The 21,901-nt window shown below is 40.2% G+C and overlaps 1 protein-coding gene across 1 annotated transcript in view; it reads right to left on the bottom strand.

Moving 5' to 3' along the window:
- Positions 1 to 587: 587 nt before the first annotated feature.
- si:dkey-82f1.1 (DENN domain-containing protein 2A) overlaps positions 588 to 21,901 on the bottom strand; it is a 32,074-nt gene continuing 10,760 nt past the window's right edge. Inside the window, exons 3-21 of the mRNA XM_066669048.1 lie at positions 15,502 to 15,588; positions 12,674 to 13,636; positions 11,377 to 11,504; positions 9,862 to 9,977; positions 9,536 to 9,730; positions 9,179 to 9,272; positions 8,713 to 8,763; positions 8,399 to 8,586; positions 7,771 to 7,880; positions 7,611 to 7,680; positions 7,258 to 7,335; positions 6,976 to 7,116; positions 6,256 to 6,404; positions 5,040 to 5,217; positions 3,760 to 3,801; positions 2,522 to 2,627; positions 2,098 to 2,373; positions 1,764 to 1,850; positions 588 to 1,655 (exon numbers count right to left, since the gene is read on the bottom strand). Of these exons, the coding sequence (XP_066525145.1) occupies positions 1,621 to 1,655; positions 1,764 to 1,850; positions 2,098 to 2,373; positions 2,522 to 2,627; positions 3,760 to 3,801; positions 5,040 to 5,217; positions 6,256 to 6,404; positions 6,976 to 7,116; positions 7,258 to 7,335; positions 7,611 to 7,680; positions 7,771 to 7,880; positions 8,399 to 8,586; positions 8,713 to 8,763; positions 9,179 to 9,272; positions 9,536 to 9,730; positions 9,862 to 9,977; positions 11,377 to 11,504; positions 12,674 to 13,636; positions 15,502 to 15,587 (3,093 nt within the window). The 5' untranslated portion in view covers position 15,588 and the 3' untranslated portion in view covers positions 588 to 1,620. The remainder of the gene's footprint in view (positions 1,656 to 1,763; positions 1,851 to 2,097; positions 2,374 to 2,521; positions 2,628 to 3,759; positions 3,802 to 5,039; positions 5,218 to 6,255; positions 6,405 to 6,975; positions 7,117 to 7,257; positions 7,336 to 7,610; positions 7,681 to 7,770; positions 7,881 to 8,398; positions 8,587 to 8,712; positions 8,764 to 9,178; positions 9,273 to 9,535; positions 9,731 to 9,861; positions 9,978 to 11,376; positions 11,505 to 12,673; positions 13,637 to 15,501; positions 15,589 to 21,901) is intronic.

Below are 21,901 nucleotides of genomic sequence, written 5' to 3' on the forward strand. Positions count from 1 at the left end.
GGAAATTACTTTATTACTATGACTTAATAAATTGCTATTCTTCTTCCAGGAGGTGGATACAGGCATCCATACAATGGCTGTTGTTATGGTTGAAACATTTTAGAGAAAGACAATAAACAAAACCTAAATAAATAAATAAATAAATAAATAAATAAATAAAACCCAGATTAACCCAAGTCTGATTTTAACCTGAAGCCTGGGTGTTTAGTCTTCTATAGCACATAAATAACAATTAGGCATAAACAGGAGGCACATTTTTTAAATGCGTTGAATGAAGCTTGGAGCATAGTGTGATCATCTCTACATTTTACATGAGGTAATGCTTTTTAAAATTATTTTATAATTTATTTCTAATAATTGTAGCAATTTCTAACTGGTATTTTATTTATTATTACTTGAACACTAAAGACAATAAAGCAAATGAAGTATTGATAAATATTTGATTTTTTAAAATGATTATTTTGATGATTTTTTTCATGATGAATGGGGTCTTTAATGAAAGAACATACATTAAGTAAAACTATTTTCACTAACAACTGGTGTGATGTCACCACAAGTGGCATCAAGTTTCTGTTAAAATCATTTTATTTAATACACATCAATTTTAACAAACTGATCTTCGAGACAAGATGTGTAACAGCAATGAATTTGTCCTTACAAAATCTGAAAACAATAAAGGAACGAGAACTGATGGTTTAATTTAACAGCCAATACCTCTCTATAGTGACCCCCAGTGGTGTACATGGAGAGTGGGAATGTTGATTTACAAACAGCAGCTAGTCAAAATGGGACACATGTTCTTAGACGGGGTACATCACAGCTGTGGTACGTTTTGGACCGGAGACCAGCGTGTTCTTAGAAATCTACTTCAAGACAAACCAAGTGGTGACTGAAAAATGGATATTGAGAACATGTAAATCACATCCATTGTTTTTGTCCAACATTTTCAGAATCCCAGGACAGGTTATCCCACTGCTGAACTGCATCCATCAGTCTGTGCATTTCCAGAATCCTGTCCATGTTTGCATTCAGATCTTTCTTCCTAGTCCCAGTCCTACTCCTACAAATCTGACCAGTCACAGCGGCCTCAAGCACAAGTCTGGAATATACTATGATAAATAGTTCATGACAAACACACACTTGTCTTTTGCTCTTAATAAAATGAAACAGAAAATTTATAAAGGTCTTTTCTAGGAAGAATATAAATTAATTTATCACCCCCTTTCAGAAGTTGTACTCTATTTCTTACAAAAAAGTTGATAAGCAAAAGAAGTGTTTAAAATGTGGAAAAGGAGACCTGTACAAAGGAATTTAACCTTTGGTCCGACATACACTTTAAGTCCAAGTTCTTCCTCTGGCCTTGTGGAATATTACAAGGAAGGTGGTCTTTTATGCACACACACTTTAAACAACCATTCAACAGTGAAAAGGCCTGTTATACTGGTTCAATATAAATGGCAGAATAAGGTTTTCTGAAGGTTTTTGGCTCTGTGTCTGCACAGTTTTAAGTTATTTCTGAGCTTATAGTTTTTCCCCTGCAGTCTCGGTGCTGTCATGAGTGCTCAGGTTCTTTGGAGTTGGCCTTGTGCAGCAAAATGCTACAATATGTAGACAGAAACTTCACTTTTTAGATGAGAGGAATTTCATTTTGTGTCCTGCAAGACAGAGAGACATTGATTTGTGAGAGATTTATGTTTATCCAATTCAAAAACTGAATGTGAGTTCTTTAAAGAATGACTGAATTTTGGCAAGAGAAAGCTTACCTAGACCTTTGAGAAACTTGTTGACCCCTCGATTCTCAGCTCCTGGCAGGGAGTCCAGGTAATCTTGGGCCCTCACCTCAAACAACCCTGTGGTGTGAGAATAGACATGTGTAGGATATCTAAAACAAAATCGCCAGAATCTGTGGTCGTGGTAAAGAACAGCAGCTTGCAGCAAAAGAAGACATTTTTATCTGGGGGGCAGAAAAAACCTCCCATTAATCATCGGAACAGTGATTATTGTGCTTGATTTGTGATGTGTGTGGTTCAGTAGCACTGGCTCAACTATAAATCGTGCATGAATAAAGAAAAAAAAGAAAAAAGGTTAAGCACACACCTCTCAGTCCTTGCCTCCTCAGCTCCCTCTCTTGCACAAACCCTGCAAACATCTGTGTTTCCATGAAGACCTCCAGAAAGCGCCGCAGACTCTTAGAAGACACAGCTTTACGAAAGGCTTCACGCTGGAAGGACACTGGGGTGGGGGATGAGGAAGAGGAGGCCGATGACTCTTCATCCCGCTCATTGCCTCCCATGAAGAGTGAGTAGTGTCCAACAATTTCCACAAAGAAGCGAACAAAAGCCTCGGACACCACGGCACTCAGAGAGCAGTGCTCTAAAAAGACAAGACAAATGAGTTAAAACAGTAGAGAAGACCATCTCTACAATAGAATACTGGCTGAAAAATGGTGAATGAAACAAATTGTATTAAAACCTGACAGCAGTAGTTTGTCCTTAAGTTCTACAACAAACAAATAATTTACCATTAGGAAGGTCCCCTCTGTCACAGGCAAGCTCCCTCCTTCTCTCCAGAACATGCTCCAGAGCGGCCTGCAGCTTGTGGGGAAGAATGGAGTCCTCATCATCCATCTGAGGAAGACATACCAGAGTCATATTCTGAGAGCATTCACTAATTCTAACTAATGCCATGTGCACAATACATGACTTTTGAAGTTGTCATATTGCTGTACTCTTCAAACTACACGACTTGTGCGAGCATCATGACTGATCAGCGACTCACATTTTGTCATGAAAACATATGCAAGAATTCATGCAATGCCATGGGTAAGACTTTTATTCTTTCAAAATGAAAGACAAGAAATGAGCAATAATTTTTTTCCCCCCAGATTGGCAGTGAAAGTACACATAAGACACAGTACAGAATATGGATAAGAAAACGGGCATGAGCAGCAGGGATATTTTGTTCTGCAGTGAGGGTTGGAAGTAAATAAATATTGTGGCAATGGAAACATGCCTTGCAATTCACCCGTGGCTTTCCCCTCACCCCATTTCACCCCATTTCTTGTGTTCTCATTGGCTGTAGCTTGTCACTGCACTCCTTGCCAATCACCACACTTTTCACATTACCAGATTTAAAGTCTCTGACAGGAAAAGATATTAAACTGCTAGATATTTGGTAGGCACTTGTACATCTGTGATCACTCAGCGAGCTCTCAGATCATGTCTTTCAGTGGTTCATGCATAGCGGTTGAGCAGAAGACTAGTAATTGGGTACATTTATTTTGCAATCAAATATTTGTCTAAGGTGATATTAATCAACGAAGCCATCTGTATGTGAAGGTGACAAGCAAATATAGTAAACTAATCAGGAGACTGGGAACTTAACAGTAAGACAAATAGCTTTAAAAGTTTAACTGGTTAAAGGAACACTAAGTAAGATTTGTTATCTCTGCTCCTGGACTCCCCTTAGATTTGCAGACAGTAATTCACTTTTTTAGTGTTCTGATATGCAGTAATTGCTGTGCTGAACCTGTAGCAATGACAGAGACTCTTCTCCCTCCTCTCACCATAGCATCACAATGATTATGAAGCTGTAATTTTAAGGTTAGAAATAAATAATAATCTTATGATTTTTTCTGTTCTCCATTTTGATTTTACACTCATGCTGTTTTAATTCTTACTGCTTCTGAGTCACTGATAGAGGATTTGTCAAATTCATTAAGCAGAGCTCTGACAGGAAACAGTGTGCAGAATTTCTTACCTGTCTGAGGAAACGACTAGTACCAAGGTCAACCACAAGGACCTGAGGGAGAGAACAGGAGAGGGTGATATCAGTTCCTGCAAGGGTGGCACTCTCAGCTCTGACTCCATACCATTGTTCGACTAAGGAAAGAGGTCATAGGTCACGGGCGGCTAAGAGAGCCCACCTGAACAGGAAGTGCTTTAGGAAAATATTAGAAACACACTGCCTTTTGAACTTTTTGTCAGAGCCATAAATCTCCACTTCCTTTGAAACACTATTATTAGACAAATGTGCTCTCTTTCTGGTTGCTATTTCCTTCCTTTTTGGTGAAGCAATCATAATCTAATCAAAGGCTGAGGAAATTCTGAGGAAGCTACCAAATTATACAACAATCCTGTTTTTTTAGATAGTAACTAATAATATTTATTACTATTAAAACAATGTTTTCCTTAATAAAAATATTTTTGAATAATTTAGGTTTTGTATTGATTTTACTGAGTTTTTTTATTGTTATTTTTCCAGTAAGGTCTTTTGCTTCTGATTCATCTTCTGCTTCTAAGTTTTCTCATCAATCATGAACTCATCTATGTGATTTATCCTGTATTTCAAAGATGTAGATCTTGTTTCTGCCAACAAGGGGTCACACGTGTCCGCTCCTTCTAATCCGATGTTATTTGGATACTCTCAAGATTTTAAACACACACTAAAACAGTTAGAAATACATCCCACGTCAACAGCCTGACACAACTGAGCGAGTAACGGCTGTGACGGAAAACCGCCAAAGCGTCGTTCCGCCATGTTTGAAAGCGCTTGAAAGCTGGCGGGGTGGGTGTGGCTAGGTCCCAGATGCGCTTTCAGAGCCCCAAATCAACAACCAATCGAGATTCAAGGTGAACGCCATCTTCTAAGACCCACCCACACGTGAAACTTGTTTTGAAACTCAGGGCCAAATAAATAAATAAATATTCATTCATTCATTATCTGTAACCGCTTATCCAATTCAGGGTCGCGGTAAATAAATAAATAAATAAATAAATAAATAAATAAATAAATAAAAAATAAAACGAAGCAGAAGCAAAAGACCTTACTGGGGGAAAAATAAATAAATTAAAGCAAAGACTGGCAAAACGCAGACCTGTATCAAATAACTGCAAAGAGTAATAAGGTAACAAAGTACTTTCTAATTATATATTTTTTCTGCTTTGCATTCACAATATATACTTTATGCTCTTGATTCTAGGAATTTTGCTTGCAGATTAATTTTTGCTTTTGTAAAATTCACTCCATACAATGCTTACCTCCTCTAGAGGGAGCTCCTTAAGGCGAGGCAGAGAGCTGGAGAGCAAGCCGACGATGAATGGAGTCGGAGTGCACACGATGTCCATCATGGAGGGCGGCAAAACAGGGATGTATGTGTGCTGCCATGTGAAGGGATACAGCAGGGCCACCACTGCATGACAACACTGAGAGAGCGTGCTACACTCATACAGAGAAACACAGAGAGAAATAATCATACCTCGATTCCAATAATAACACTCTTCACTCTCTGGAAGACATATGCTCATGTGCGCCACACTGTCTTATCCAGATAGGAGTTTCCACAATTAAAGTTTGTGGCAGTAACCAGTGCTTGATAATTTCCACCACAAGGTGGCGTTAGGGTAATATATATTTTTTCCATTTTCCCCTCGGATCTTGAAATGAGACCCTCAGCACGTGCAAACCGTTAGGTGAAGTATAGTAAATCAAAGGGATAAGAAAACATCCCCTCACATAAACAACCTCATTACTGGCTAAAATGGACTAAATGTACCACAATGAATCATCATGGTGAGCAAACAAGTGCCTATGACACAAGGTTAATGCCTCGTGTCTGAGCGAATCTGTTTTCATTTATGTTCATTCAATAACAATCTGAACTGATGGAGCCAAGTTTCCATTCATTTCTGAGCAATGACACGTCATCTCTTCTGAAGTCAGCTATCTCCACGCTTCTTTTAACAAGCACTGGAGAGATATTCAAGCAGACAGAGATCGATTTATTTTGTGTTGAGTCCATGCTCAAACTCGCTGCAGCCTTGAAGGAGAGGATATTGTGCTTATGGTCTTTCAGACTGTACACAACGATGTTCAGGGTTTATCTCCATTACGCTAAGACTGTCCTCTGGCCCAGTGTACAGTTTTCCAAAGACAGAAAGAAAAAAAACCCTTTTGACTTTCGTTCCCATGACAACTTTATAACAGAACTGCATTTTTTCCGTATCTGTCTCTGAACTGTGACAAATGCTTCCATGGACTGCACTTTTCCTCTTCTTCTAATGTCACATCTCTTTTCATCTCATCTGTTCAATACCAAATGTGTAATGCAAATAAGTTTTCAAAGCTCAAATTCCTATAAAAACATTACTTGAAATGTACACTTTTTCTACAGTGATATAACTGTTTTTGCAAAACAAATTTGCAGTACAGCTCATGTTCAATCCTCTGTAATTTGAACACCCTCAGTGTCCATACCTGAGCTTGTCTGCTGTGAAAATGACCCTCCGCTCCATCAACAAAGAAGCAAAGACTCTCAGGAGGAGACGTAGACTCAGCGAGGAGAAAAGACACTCAAAATCCACATGTTCCAGACGAGAGTCCGAAGGCCGACACAGCTCTATGACCTGATGATGAGTGAGAGAGAAAGGGAAAAAGAGAAAGTGTTAAAGAACATTTTTATTTTAAAACATATGTAAATATGATTCATAGAGAATGGTTCTCTTTTGTATATTTAATTCATTCATTCATTGTCTGTAACCGCTTATCCAGTTCAGGGTCACGGTGGGTCCAGAGCCTACATGGAATCATTAGGTGCAAGGAACACACCCTGGAGGGGGCGCCAGTCCTTCACAGGGCAAAACACACACTCACAAATTCACTCACACACTCACATCTACGGACACTTTTTGAGTCGCCAATCCACCTACCAATGTGTGTTTTTTTGGACCGTGGGAGGTCCAAAAAACACACAGAGCACCCAGAGGAAACCCATATAGACACAGGGAGAACACACCAAACTCCTCACAGACAGTCACCCGGAGCGGGACATGAACCCACAACCTCCAGGTCCCTTGAGCAGTGACAGAGACACTCCCTGCTGCACCAGCGTGCTGCCTATTGTATATTTCTTGCATTGCAATTTCATTCTAGCTTCCCTTCATTCTCAGTAGTGTTTCTTATGTGCTCAAAACTGACCTCAGTGCCTGAGCCTGGAAGGAAGTTCTTCACGGTAATGGTTCTGCCCGGGGCTGGGAAGGGAGCCTCCATGATGCCCCTCATGAAGGGCTGCACCAGGGCTGGGGAAATGGCCCTCCTTTTCTCAACCTCATCCAGTATCTAAATATAGACAGCAAAGAAGTATACAGGATTTAAAGCCTAACCTCTATGTTAGGTTATAAAAGACTCTAAAAAAATGTGTAAGACAGGGCATTGTTTTGGTTATAATAAATTTGATGAATGTTTTTGAAGTGAACATGCCTTTGAAAAGAGATCAAAACACCCCAGCCGGCTCACTATGCAGTAGACTTCAGGCAGACGCCTCCCTTTCCCACTGGGCTGTGTGAACAAACACAAACACAGGCTCTAATTCAGAGCATTGTATTTCAAATCATGATAAGCGACAGATATGCACAAGAGACTCAATATGAACTGAACGTACACAAGCAAAACCGCATGTCCAGCAACACAGTACATGCTGAGAAGAGGAAGTGAGGGAAGAGGGGGACACTTCCGTTAACACAAGTAAACTTTCCCACGACTGGACCTCAAATAGCTGTCCTTTCCAAATTAGGGGGGGAAAAAAGGTTGGAGCAGCACACCACGAAACTCACCAGTAAGCGTCGACAGTAGCCAAACCTCCTGCTCCCATCTTCTCCCGTCAACACAAACGAAAAGGTTTCACTGCAGAAATGTTGGACGCAAAACTGTATGAGAGAATGTCCTTATGTTTTTCACAGAATGCAGGGATACCCCAGAGGATAAATGCCTTACCTGGGGAAGTTGTCCACAGGAGCCCAGTCTTTTGCATCAGGGAAGCAGAATTGAGGGATAACTTTCAGCTGGTCCTCAGCCTCCCGCATGAACTTGAAACTCCTCTCCAGCTAAACATTTAAAATGACGCATTTAACACCCAGCAAAAAGAAAAGATAAACTTTACACTTCAAGGAACACATGATAAGATTTGGAATTTTGGCTCATGGGCTCCCCATGAACACTGTCATGAAATAAAGGTGAAGAGGTGGGGATGGCTGGTTCCCTCCTCCATAGTTACATAGTGCCATTTCTGCAGTGCTGAGCCTGGAGTAGCAACAACAGAGACTCTGTTCTACCTGTTACAGGTCAGTAGAGCACCACAGTGATTGTAAGGTATTAAAAAATATATATTACCTAGAGAATAAAGTTAGTAGAGTATTTTAACCTTAACCTCAAACTTAGAAACACATTTTGTCTAAGACACATTTTATTAACACCTGTATTTGTCTTCATTAACGTTCATAAAAATTGAGCACTTGTAATTTTAGTTGGACAGAACATAACAGCATGTCCATTTTATTCAACTGACCCATATTTTCAGACATCCAAAGGTATTCACTCTTTTCAGACTAAGATCACAGTGTACCTTTAGTGGGAACTGCTGGGTGACCTCAGGCAGATACGGTGCTCCTGCTTTGGTTTTATGGAGTGCTACTACCAGAAAGTACTCAAAGAGCTTCCTCTCCTGCAGGTCCATCAGGTCCCTCTCCAGTGTGCGATATCGGCCCGTCTGCTTCAACATGGACTGGACTGACACCAGTCTCTGACTGTGAGCTATTACACGCCAACAACACAATGTCAAGTTCAAAAAGACATATATATGCAGCCTTATCCATGTATGAAGCACTTCTTCTGTAGAGAAAAAAACATGATGTGGTATGCTTCATTTTCTTTACTCACCTTTCAGTTTTTCTTCTGTGTCACTTTCGGATTCACTGTTTTCATCAGTCACTGTATCAACAGAAACAGACAGGAAATAAGAGAGGATTTCAATACATTGGTATGCAGCTACACACTCACACATACTTCAGTCTTTGGTGCACATGTGTATCCTATAGAGCAACATAACTTTACCATCCTTGGAGGAACGGGTCAAACGCAAATGACCCAAAAATGTAAACGTGTCAGTAAAGCTAAGTGGAGACACGTGGGGGAGGGGATGGGCAGAGTACAGTTGAACAATGCAGGACATGCAGCATGTAATGTGCTGAGGCTTCTATGGATGGTCAAAAGTGATTAGTTTCAAATAAGACCAGCATAACATATATAACTATAACAGCATAACAGCTAATAATGGGACGGTGATTAAAATTTGTATGAAAACTTGCTTGTGAGATAAGATTTTTGTAACTAAGCCCAGACACACCTCGTCCTGAGCTGGATTCTGTTGACTGTGAGACCCTCTTCATCCTCTTCTTCCCCCTCCTGGCCTCAAAGATGACATTGATCTTCTGCACCATCTGTTGGAAAAGAAAATAGTCACTATCTCCAACAGGGATAGGGCTCACTGTATTTGTTTTCAAAACGTCTGCCCAAGATTTTCATTAATGAGCACTAAAGGAAATGTCCCTTTTCCCTTTTCAACTTTTTTTTCCTGCAAACCTTGAAAATACGTCTTTACTGTCTGCCAGATTTTGTTATAGAATTTGAATATGCCCTGAGTGGAGCCATAAATTTATTACATAAGAAATGGAATACAAAAAACAGCTTTTTTTTGTGCTACCTTGGGGATTTTCCTTCGTCTGCGGTTGTAGGGGTCTCCTGAGAGGCAAGGTGTATCATCAGGACTGCTGGGGGTTGAAGGTGGGCTTATCCTTGGTGATCCTATGCCCCCTTCCCTGTTGGTCTTACGCAGTTCTAGTAGTTTGAAGCTGCGCCGTTCAGAGTTTTGCCTGAAAAATCCAGGCTTGGAGGAGAGCTAGTATTGGTGGAAAGTGACATTAAAAAGAGAGAATGGTAATTGCCCATAAAGTTGCTTTGAGATGATCTTATATTAAATGCCATTAAATGTAAATCTCAAAGACTTGCTTTAAGATGGCGATGACGTACCTTAGTTGGCGTGTCTGGAGTGGGTGAGGATGGTGACATGGGCACAGAACATTTGCTTCCGGGACAACGATTTTCTACCTCTATGTCTTCATAAGGGTTTTCTTTTGATGGAGGGTCTGCACAAAGTCAATTCAAAAGCAATGCAGATTTTTATAAAATCTCATTCTAAAGGGAGAGCTACCAGAAGAGAAACAGGCATACAAACTCAGAAGGTGCTGTACAGAATGGGTTTCAACAACGAGAAAAGATTCTGCTTCAGTGTCTTTCCTTTCTCCTCGTAGTTTTGTACTGAATTTTCTGAATTTAATTCAAGTAATTACTGCAGCTGCAGCTTAACTGAGCATAGCTAACTTTCCCTGTCAATACTCCATTTCACTCAAGCTTCTTTCCGTGATAGGATACAGACTGACGTCATGTTTTGTTTCACTTCATATTTGTTTGCTCCAGATGTTTGAGAGCTTGCCAGCGAGTCTACGAAAAACTAGCACCATCACCCACTACCTACTCTACAATCTATGCAAACATGCAATAGGTCTAGAAGGAGACAGAAAGAAAGAAAGATTTAGAGAGACAGGGAGGAAGAAGATGGAAAGAGAGGTGGAGAGGGAGAGAGAGAGAGAGAGAGCATGGTGTTTTTTCAGACACATAACCCCTCTCCCACGTCGATTCATCCACCAGATGCGACTAGTGGGAGGAGAGTTTGAGGCAGGGACATCCAGTCCCAGACCTGAGGAGCACACGATGCTCTCTATATTTATGAGGAATGAAGAAACCGGTGTCCTAAGCAGGAGGAATAAATGTCCTTTAGCAGCTTTTAGCATCTGTCAAAGGCCTGCCTTTTCTGCACTGCTGCATTAGACAGATCTCTTAGACATAATTCTTATCCGGTTCTTCATGCAAACGGAGAAAGTGAATTTCATTCCTTAAGTAAACTGTGCTTCTGAAATCCCCTTACAATTACGTAACCCATTTACTTTGGTTTTGTTTTGTTTCTGGATTTTAAAAATCAACATTCAATTTCATCCTTGAGAAATCAGCACTGCGCAGTGCTCCACGTCCAAAACATCACCAAACAATGAAAGTGTTCTGGATCCTTTTAATGTTACCCTCCTGCTGCAGACCAGCACAGTTAAGACTTTATATTATACTGTGGTGATTTAAGGCCTGCACGAGTCTCTAATGTGGGGTACCCATAAGAGACAAAACTGGTGATGAGGCAAAGCAAAGAAACTCATACACTTTTACCTTTATGTCATAAAAGTATTACTTAATTAATGAAATCCTCCTGCCACAAAGAGCCAACAAAAACACACTCAGTCTGTTTTACTTTTTTTTTTTTTTCTGATTTAGACAAATTTTTGCTCTTGGTGAAATGCATTCATATCCACGATTTAAATCAATTCATATCTAATCTATATAAAAGATTCTTTCAGTAAGACTCTTTGTGTTTTTAGCTTCCTATTAATCCTATAGTCATATCATTTGGCTATAGCGACTACGGGCGTTGTGTGTTACCTAGAATATCCTCATAGACGTTCTCCTCTGATAAAGTGCGTGTCAGTCCCAGCTTGGACTGAGCATACCAGTCCACTCGACAGCCCTCAGTGTAAGACTGCAACAGATCCTCAAACTCATACGATTTCCTGTAAATTCAGCAACAAACAATGTCAAATAAATAAAGAAACAATATAAAGGCATTGTCCAAATTTACAAACTGTATATCTCTTGGGTTATTTTAGTAACACTAATCTTTATAGTGAGGGAATGGACAACTGACGATGCTACAAAAGTAACATAGTGTAAAACCTACATGGAGAAAAAAGTAAACAATAGAGAGAAGGAGATCAGGCAAGAAAGTGACAGGGACTACAGGAAATTGCTTAAAACTCTATTGTGTAATAACATGTATCTCCATACATATCAGGCCAAAACTAGGCAAAGAAATCAACCCAAACCAGTACTATTAGTGATGCATACCAACAATGGTGTAATATCACAAATGACATTTTCACTTTAAACCCAAAATAGGCCAATTTTTTGGACTGTGGGAGGAAACTGGAGTACCCGAAGAAAAACCCACATGGACACAGGGAGAACACACCACCCAGAGAAGACACTACTGCAACTCCTCACAGACAGTCACCCGGAGCAAGACTTGGACCTACAACCTCCAGGCCCCTGGAGCTGTGTGACTGCGACACTACCTGCTGCACCACAGTGCTACCCTGGTTTTATGATGTATATACAGTATATGAATCAAGGAAGTGCACCTACAACAAAATTGTATAGGTTGAAAATGTTCCTTCTGGAATTCAGTCAGCCTGGCTGATTTAAACTGACCAAAATGATTCAAAATTATAGTATGAGTATGAGTCTAAAATGCATAAGATGATTAAGAAATACTTTATCAAACGTTTTTAAACAGTGTTAATTTGAATCAGATTTTCTGATAAATCTGGATTATCAATTTCATTCAGATCCTCAAAGCTTGTTCCTGGGAATATGGAGTTATCTGAATATTCATAGGCTCACAAACCTTAAAACCAACAGAAAATCACACTGTAGGGGTCACTAACAATAGAGTAGTATGAGTAGCCATAGCTCATCTGAAGTACAGTGCAACATTCAGTGAAGCAGGTCTCACTCTTTCAAAATGATTCCCAACCAGAAGTCATGTACCAAAACATATATAAGACTCATACAATGAATAAGGCAAACATTAAAAGCAAATAAATCACCAAAAAAGTCTTGGAGAGCAGTTTGCTAAACTGCATAGCATGTTAGCATGACACTAGCATAGTGTAAAACCCACCTATTGTTGCTGTCCCGAGTTCGTTCACCCCTAGGCCTGCGGCAGACCCCAGGAGGTGGAGGGCAGGAGGGCAGGGGTGGAGGGGGTATGGAAGGCAAAGGTGGCAGGTTCCGCCTACCTTTCATCAAGCCTTGAGGAGGTCCTGGGGTGTGTGTTTGAGTGTGGTGCTGAAATGTGCGTTGGGGTTTGGGGAGGGGATTAATGGAGGGAGCTCCAGGTTCAGTGTACACGTTCTCAGGGTCTCGGTTTCGGCCACGGCGACTCCCTGTTCTCACCACATCCAGAGTCCCGAAGATCGGTTCTGCAGCTCTCCTTTCTGCTTCCTCCTGCTCCTCTTTAGAAGGCGGACAGAAATAGTTGCCTGGCAAAGAAGGCTTCGAAGGGGTCTCCTTCATCGCCTGCTCGAGTTTCTTAATGTGCGTTAAAACTGACTTTTTGTCCTGAACGTTCTCTGCTGTTTTCCCCACAGGCGCTTTGTCTAGAATCACGTCTCTTTCCTTAGTACACACCTCAGAAGTCCTTGAATCTTCAGACTTATTCCCATTTTCTTTGCCACCGTCCTGTTTCTCCCAGCTAAAACCTTGTTTACTGTCTCTCCTTTGTACCTCTGTCGTTTTAACATCCTTCTTCCTCACACTTTCAGTCTCTTTCTGAACAGCTGCTTGCAGGTTTGGCCCAGTATGTTCTGTTTTCCCCTCCCACTGGGAGATCTTGTCTCTAATACTGGCAGTGTTCTTGACCCCTGTCGGAGTCCTGGGAGGTTTGTTGCAGTTCCCCAGGCCATTCTCAAGGGGATGACTGCTGGTCTGTCTCTTGTGGGCGAGCATTGCGCTGTCCCTTGGGCAGTGGTTGAAGTTGTCCAGGGACGTGAGGGGGGACTGGCTGTCCACAACCCTGCACAGGTCTGTCCTCTGGGGCACCACAGACTGAGCGTCTTCAAACAGCAAGCCACAGCACTGGAGCCTGTACACCACACAAAACAGTAAGTTGCACTAACCCGTGTATTAAGACAATGACGCGTTTCTCTTGATCTCAGCCTTTCCCCTGTTCATGGGGTAGTCCTGCACATTTGAAGTGTTTCCCTGCCTTCTTGTACACCCAATTAATCATCACCTAAATAACAAGCATTGTTTTTGTTGATGTGACTAGCAATATTTTATCTACACAGGACATGGGCAGTCCAGAAGCCTATGGTTTAAACCATGATGCTCATTGGCAGTGGCTGATAAATGTTAACATTATTAATTCACAAGCTTCATATGATAAAAGTCAATATGAATTTCAAATGTGGAAACTGTGGACGGAAAACATCCTTTCAAACCGAGCTAGCAAATTATGGATTGTGCTTAAGCATCAGATTTAAGGTCATGGCTTGGTTCCAAACCTCCTGAGCGAGCAGCGGAATAAATGAGCTTCCATAAGAAAGGGCAAAAGTCAAAGGACAGACGTGCATCTTTCTCTTTCTTTAACTGGCTCAGTGAATAAACATAAACTTGGGCTACAGCCAGCCCATCCAATCATATGGATTCAACAAACAAATGGAGGAAATGTGAACTGTGGAGCTTTTTGTGTCATTGCTGAATGACTTTTTTTAAAGTCAAGCAGGAAAGATTACATTAAACATTTCTGCTTTTTCTGTTTTTTGGAATTACAAACTCAACTAGAGACATTTTTGCTCTGGTGTGACTCTTTCATTTTACAAATCATAAGGCAGTGCAGGAGAAAAACTAGGTCAAACTCCAAAACCCAAGAAAAAAAGAGAGAGGGGGAGAGAAAAGGAGAGTGGGAGGGTGACGTGAAGAGGGGGAGAAGGAGAAAGAGGAGCAGACCAAAAAAGGAGGGGGTGATTATGTCCTTCTACTTGCTGGAAGGGAATGGACTATTTGAGGAAAAAGGGGCCAAGTTGGAACCTAAACTGAGGGAAGAAGGTAACATCACCCACCACCCACGCCAACTGAGACACCAAAATCCTTTTCACCAACTGAGCATGCAAAAAAAAAAACCCAAAGAGGACGTTCTGAATGGGCTGAGACAACACGAGCTGATGGCAAGAGGGTAAACAGAGTCACAGAAAAAAAAACAAAGTCTCTTTGACCTTATTTGTTCAGGATTTGCCTTTTATGACCTGCTATGCCTCTTTGTGACATACATAGGTAGAAAGGACTTGCTCAGAATGAGCTCAGTCCACTCAAAATTCCTCTTACTGAGGGATTTACTGCCCTCAATAACAGACCATGGTGTTCCAATCCAACAGGGCACATCATTATTAGCTAACAGAATATGGAAATCATGTATAGTGCCTAGAGGTTTAATTAGATTTACGTAAAATACATTTATTTCTAGGCTTTTCCTAAATCAAACCTTAATATATCACCTGGGGTCTCAGAATTTACAAATCTTTGTGTGCAATTTAGAAAACATGGTTCAGAAAACTACTAATCACAGATTCTTTGAGTCAAGGCACTTACACCACCTTTCAAAAGTTTCCAAACAAATTTGTTTTAGTTTGACAATATTAAACACTAATAAAATTAAGTCTTGTCCCAGTGGTCATTAAAGAGGCAAAACAGGTTTCAGAAATGCACCAGTTACAGTGCACCACCAAACCAGCATTAATACAGTAATATGAGTACTAAAAAAATAAAACAAGACTGACAACTGGCTTGGGTATAGTGTAATAAATAATTACAATGTATAGGGGTATAGCGTAATAAAGATAATCAAAGAAGCCATTCAATCTCTGCTGGGTCTTGAGCAGATGGCCTGGGAATGTGGATAATACTGTACAGGTATAAATGCTATGTGCACTGAGGTGTGGTGTTTCATACCCGTTAGCTGACTGGTAGATGCAGTTCTCTGTGTTTGTACAGAGCAACAGAGCTCTCCCACCAGTCATGATGCTAGCAGCTGGCATCCTGAGAACACAAAGAAACATGGAATTACATACACACAAAGAGGAATTGTTCACTTCAAAGGGTGTAATAATACCAGTCCTGTATTTCACATCTGCATTAAGGAGTTCCATCTCCAAAAAAGCTGTGGCATTGCACAAAATGTGAATAAAAACAAAATGCAAAAATCTGCTAATCATTTTTTATTTAATTTAAAAACAACACAATTTTAAAGGATGAAAAATAGAAATGTTATTTATTTATTTTCATTCATTCATTATCTGTAACCGCTTATCCAATTCAAGGTGGGTCCAGAGCCTACCTGGAATCATTGGGCGCAAGGCAGGAATAAACCCTGGAGGGGGCGCCAGTCCTTCACAGGGCAACACACACAGTCACTCACACCTACGGACACTTTGGAGTCGCCAATCCACCTACCAACGTGTGTTTTTGGACTGTGGGAGGAAAACGGGGCACCCGGAGGAAACCCGCGCGGACATGGGGAGAATACACCAACTCCTCACAGACAGTCACCCGGAGCGGGAATCGAACCCACAACCTCCAGGTCCCTGGAGCTGTGTGACTGCAACACTACCTGCTGCGCCACTGTTCCGCCTTATTTATTTTCTTATATATTTATTTACTTTTATGCCAGCAACACATTCCAAAAAATCTGGGACAGGGGCAGTGTTTACAACTTCTTTTACCTCTTCTTTTAACAACACTAAACATTTGGGAACTGAAGAGACCACTTGCTGTACTTTTGAAAGTGAAAGGTTTTCCTATTATTGCTTCTTCTAGGATTTCAGCTGATGAACAGATCAGTTTCTCCATTATAGTATTTTTTTGTTTTATAATGAAACAGTTGTTTTCTTTGGGTGACAGATCTGGACTAGTTTGGCTCCTGGAATCTTTTACTAAGGAGCCATGCTATTGTATTCCGTGCAAAATGTGAACTGGCCTTTTCTTACTGAAATAAACAAGGCCTTCCATGAAAAAGACATCATTTGGATGGCAGCATGCTACTCCAAATCCTGTTTATATTGTGCAACATTAATTGTGCCTTTACAGACATGCAAGTCACCCATGCCATGTGCACAAATGCCCCCTCAACCCATCACAGATGCTGGCTTTTGGACTGTGCACCTATAACAAGTCGAATGGTCTCACTCCTCTTTAGCCCATAGGACTCAACATTTGAGATTTTCAAAAAGAATTTTCCAGCTCCAAACTTGTCCACTTTGCCTCAGTCTGCCTCAGGCCCAGAGAAGCAGCAGCATTTCCGGATCCTGGCCTTTTACCCTGCCTATAGAGATTTCCACATAAACTTTGAATCTTTTTGTCATATTATGTACTATTGATGTATAAATCCTCAGGTACTTTGCTATTTTACATTGATTTTATTTTGCAATCATGACACAGACCTGTTGCATGACCTTTTGAAACTTTCCTTTACTTTAATACTTTTGTAGCATTACACAGCTTAACCAGTCTTTTGTTTCCCATCCCAAATTGTTTAAACATTGCTGGCATAAAATAAAAAGACAGTCTATATTTTTCTGAAAACAAAAAAAAAATTCTCAGGTTCAGCATTTGAAATATAGTTCTTGTACTATTTTCTAGGAAATTTGGGGCTTAAATTATCACTTCATTCTGTTTTTATTTACATGTTCCAGCATCCCAGCCTTTATGGAAATTGGTCTTAATCACCAACCCTAGGCTCAAAAGCAGAAGTTCTTGTATGTCTTCACTGTCATCGTAAACAGTATGGCCTAAACAGAATGCCAAGGGAACTGAAGATTTGCAAGCCAAATATAGACATTTTATCTGAGAGTGATCTGTGAAGCAAGGGCTGAAAGATTATGTGCTTTTGCATCATATGAAAGTCTTTTGGGAAATATTAGCCATTCCTGAACATAATCCTGACTCATGAGAAGAAAATATTTTCATTAAACAAGGGCTGTGTATCCACAGCAGCACATCGGGCTGCTGCTGACTCACTACCCAGAGACAACTCCAGGGTTTGGTGAGTTCAGTGTAATATGCCAAAGTGATGGTTGAGTTCTGGGTATGTTGAAGTAACCACACAGTATTAGCTGACATCTGATCAACACAACCATCTTTCACCATGACTCTCCACAATGTCATGTGTTATATCAGATGTGTCATCGAGGGGACTGGGGAACTGGACACATTAAACAGTAGACGACTGCCACAGTGTATTCTTTACATATATATATATATATATATATATATATATATATATATATATTAGGACAAAACTCCTATGCTATAAGTTATGCTTTAATATCATTTGAGTTTTTAGGACTATATTATAGTCAAGATTTTGCCTTTTTAGAACTTAGCTCTAGAAACCGAAACCTACAGTCGGCACCATGAATAACAACATAACAAGCCACAAAGGACTATAAAATCTCTAAATGGTTTGTTTATCTTAGGTTTGTTTGTAAGCAGTGGATCTAAGACCTCTATCACTTTGGTTCACAGTGGAGTAAAATAATGTAACATGGAAATGATGGATTTAAAAGGCACCAACGATCCTAAAAACTGGCTTCCTAGATCCTATTTTTAGCCTCCACAGGCAAGAAACTCATAAAGTTGCAGTCTAGTCAGTCAGTCTCAGAGTAGCATGAAAGGATGACTTCTGCACGTGTGTTGACCCCTGTCACCTCATATTCCTCTCATGCCTGAGTCACACAGTTAACAGTAATTATCAACCATCCAATAAAAGAGCCGCTAAACAGTTTGCCCTGTTTTGGGGCATAGAGAGCACTCAACCCAGGTGTTACCACTTAATAGACACATCTGGGAAGGACTGCCATTCATGTGCTCGGGCTTTGTGCATTCCTACCCACTCCCTTCAATGGCCCACCCCACCCCCTACCAAGAGGAAGCATGACATCAGAAACAGACATGGGGCAACATGAATAATCACAGTCTGTTCCCCCAAACTCTCAGATAAACCCTATAACAATTAACCCATATTACATTCCAATAGCCCTGCTGAAGCTACTTACTTACTTACTCTCTTTACAGCTTGTGTAACATAAAGTACTACCTCTAGGATTCTGAGATTCACACGATTGGAGATTTTGGTCAAATAAGCTTGACTGGAGGAAGTTGTGGTTTGTCCTGTTGGTACTCAGCTATGTGTCTACACTACCTGTCCATCAGAAGCGATTGCCATTACTGAAATCCCAGCAGCTCTGCTCAACTGCAGTGTTGCCTGGTTTTGAGAGTCTGCCAAAAGAAATACTGAAGCCATTCTGCATATGGTACTCTGCTTTTTTGGTGTGGCATAGACATGAATTTCAAAATAATTGTCAGCTATGTTGCTTACCCACCACTCTTAAAATCCAAGACTTGGAAGACTTGGATTATTTGGGTAACATCGTAAACTGGGTTTTACATTCTTCTGATTTTTTAACAGAATTTAATAAAATGTGCCTTATATAAAACATCTCTCTCTCTCTTTCTCTCTCTCTCTCTCTCTCTCTCTCTCTCTCTCTCTGTGCATTGCTGACCTGCAAGACTAAATGATTTTCAGCTGTGTAAAGGGGTCACATGTTTGTGAAGGAACATAAACTTTTTTCCTTCTCTTTCTGCTTCTCCTCTTACTGAAACCAAGAATGAGCTAAGAAAAAAAGGACAAACACATACACAAAAGAAAAATTGTGAGCAGAATTTCTTGCATGAAAATTCTAGAGAATGCTAATGAAATCAAAGCACAAAACACTTTGTACTCAGTTCTGCAATTTACACATCTGCTTTAGTCAGTTTTGTATGAAAAAGCTGAATGCAGAGATGCAATGAGGAGCTGATAAAACTGCCTGGAAACAGTGCCATGTCATTCTAGAGGAACTGAGTGAAGTGAACTGATGTGCTCTTATAAAACCCCTGAGCTCCATCTAAATCTTCATCTCATAAATATAGAGAGAGATGTTGCATTTCCTGAACCCAGAGCCCAGTGGGACAGTGCTATGCGGTATTGAGCTTTGTAGACCCCTAAGAGCCCAGGGCAGCTCCTCCTCAAACTAGCATTCAAATAAAACTCGGAGTACATGGCAGGCTGTGGATAACCAACTTGTAACTCAGTAAATCTGGCAGTAGCCATGTTTATAGCCTTCTGTGGTAACTCCTTTAGAAATCCTGCTTGGCTTAGATTTTCCTTTGTCTTCTTTAACTATTGTTAAACCTGACATTTAAGCCAAGGCTACTTTCACAATGACAAGAAGAGAGAGGGCCATCTGCTTTAGCCAATAAAAAAGACTTGAATGACCCAAGTGACCTCTACCTGTCCCTCCTCCTGACCCTCTGTTCAGGAAACTGATGGGTTTACTTAATCTATGTTCATGTGAATGCCTGTTTGGTCATGCCATTCGCATATTTTTGAGCATGTTTCTGCTAGAATCATTGTGTAATTGAGAGTTTTTACTACAACTGCACTTAAAATGCTTGCTGTGATTTATTTACCTCTGGCTTTGTCAACCTTTTCAACTTTGGTGTATTATTCAGGCATGAAGCCTGAGGGTTATTCAGTAACATATTAGTGTTATGAAACTAATATGTAACCTATGTAGTTATGAAAGTGATTGGTGCACATTTATTAAAACATTTATTTTTCAACAATAAACCATTCAACAAAACAATTTATATAGCTTTACAAAGCCGATCCACAAGCTGAATACCTTTTATCTCCATTTAACTCACATCGACACATAAACACATGCAAACATATGCACATAAATTCGTCTGTAAATAGCATAAAACACAAACACACACATACGCACAAAAGTTAAGAGAGTGAAACTCTAAAATGTGGGACAGCATATATGCCCTTAGTATTTAAGAGATTAAGTATAATTCAGTAAATCATTAAGACATAAATCAATCAATAAGTGGCACCACTGAACATATTAACCACAACACTCAAAATCATGGCTGGTGTTTTGTGGCACCAAATCACACTGCAGAGGGAGTATATTGCTACATGCCATAATACACACTTATATTTACATAAACATGAGGAAAGATAAGTGCCACATATTTTAAAATCAATCTTCAGTTTAGTAAATACAGTCTATTTTAAAATAACTGTTTTATCAATCAGTATTCTCTTCTAAGTGTCTTGATATATTTTAATGTAATTTACCATCCAACTTGCATAAAAACCTAAAACATCCATAGGCACAAAAGCAGAGTGCGAGTGGAGTTGCACTTTCTGGCTTTTTGAAAGTGATAACAATCAGTTTGTGAGCTCCTAAAAGAGTCTGAGGACAGAGGACATTACTTCGGGTCAGAGCAGGGCCATCAGTCCCTATCAGTTACATAAGTAACTGTCCACTCCAAACAGCTGATCACTATCACCCAACTGTCACAGGGCCTGGGTAAGCAGAGAATTAAAAAAAGACGAGAGAAATGCTGGAGGCAAATAGTGGTAAGGATAAAAGCTGGCAATTGTTTGAGGCATTTCCCAAAAGGCAACATCACACATACAAATCTGTGTTTGGGAGTAGCAGGAATAGGTTTGTTTTTTGTCCCTGAAAATTATATTTGCATATGTTTGAACTCATAAAATGAGCACAAGGGAGACCGTTGTCATCCTAATTTTTCCTCCTTGCATCTTTTTTTAAAATAAATTATATTTGAATGTGACTAAAAGAAACAAACCATGTAAGGAGAAAAATAAAGAAAAAAATCCAAGTAGAGTATGAAAGAGTGCACATGGAACACTAGCCATCTGTGCTTTACTTTAAATCCCCAATGCAAAGAAAACTCCTACTTTCCATCCCTCTTTCTTCTGTGGACAATAGCAGCCAAACCCTGGACAGGAGGAGCGTTCCACCTGGGACATGTGTAGCGGACAGAAATATGAACAATATCACATAAACGCCCAGACCTAGAAGCAGGCCCAGGTCCCAGGCCAAAGCTACAGTCCTTCCTGCATTACCACAGGGCTTCAAGATTACACATTCCACAGCTCCACACCCACATTAGTAATGATTATCATATCACTTGTCACTCAGATAGATGAAAACCCGCATGATAATTGCATGTTACATTGGGTCATTTGGCCAGATGTATGCTTTCAAAAGCCGAGGGCTATAAAATAGAAGATGTAAGGCCTTTTTATACCAAGTATGCGTGTGATATTTAAGGTACTAAAACCTCCATGTCAAATCCAATGTGCTTTGTGTTTTTTAACACTCTGGGATTTCAGGAAGAAGACAGAATAGGAAGGGTTCTGTCACTAGCTCTCATGCATCTAACAATTACAACATTTCAACACAAACAATCCAGCTGTTTCATTACAAAG

The sequence above is a fragment of the Hoplias malabaricus genome, chromosome 4 (assembly GCF_029633855.1).
Source record: "Hoplias malabaricus isolate fHopMal1 chromosome 4, fHopMal1.hap1, whole genome shotgun sequence".
NCBI classification, from domain to species: domain Eukaryota; kingdom Metazoa; phylum Chordata; class Actinopteri; order Characiformes; family Erythrinidae; genus Hoplias; species Hoplias malabaricus.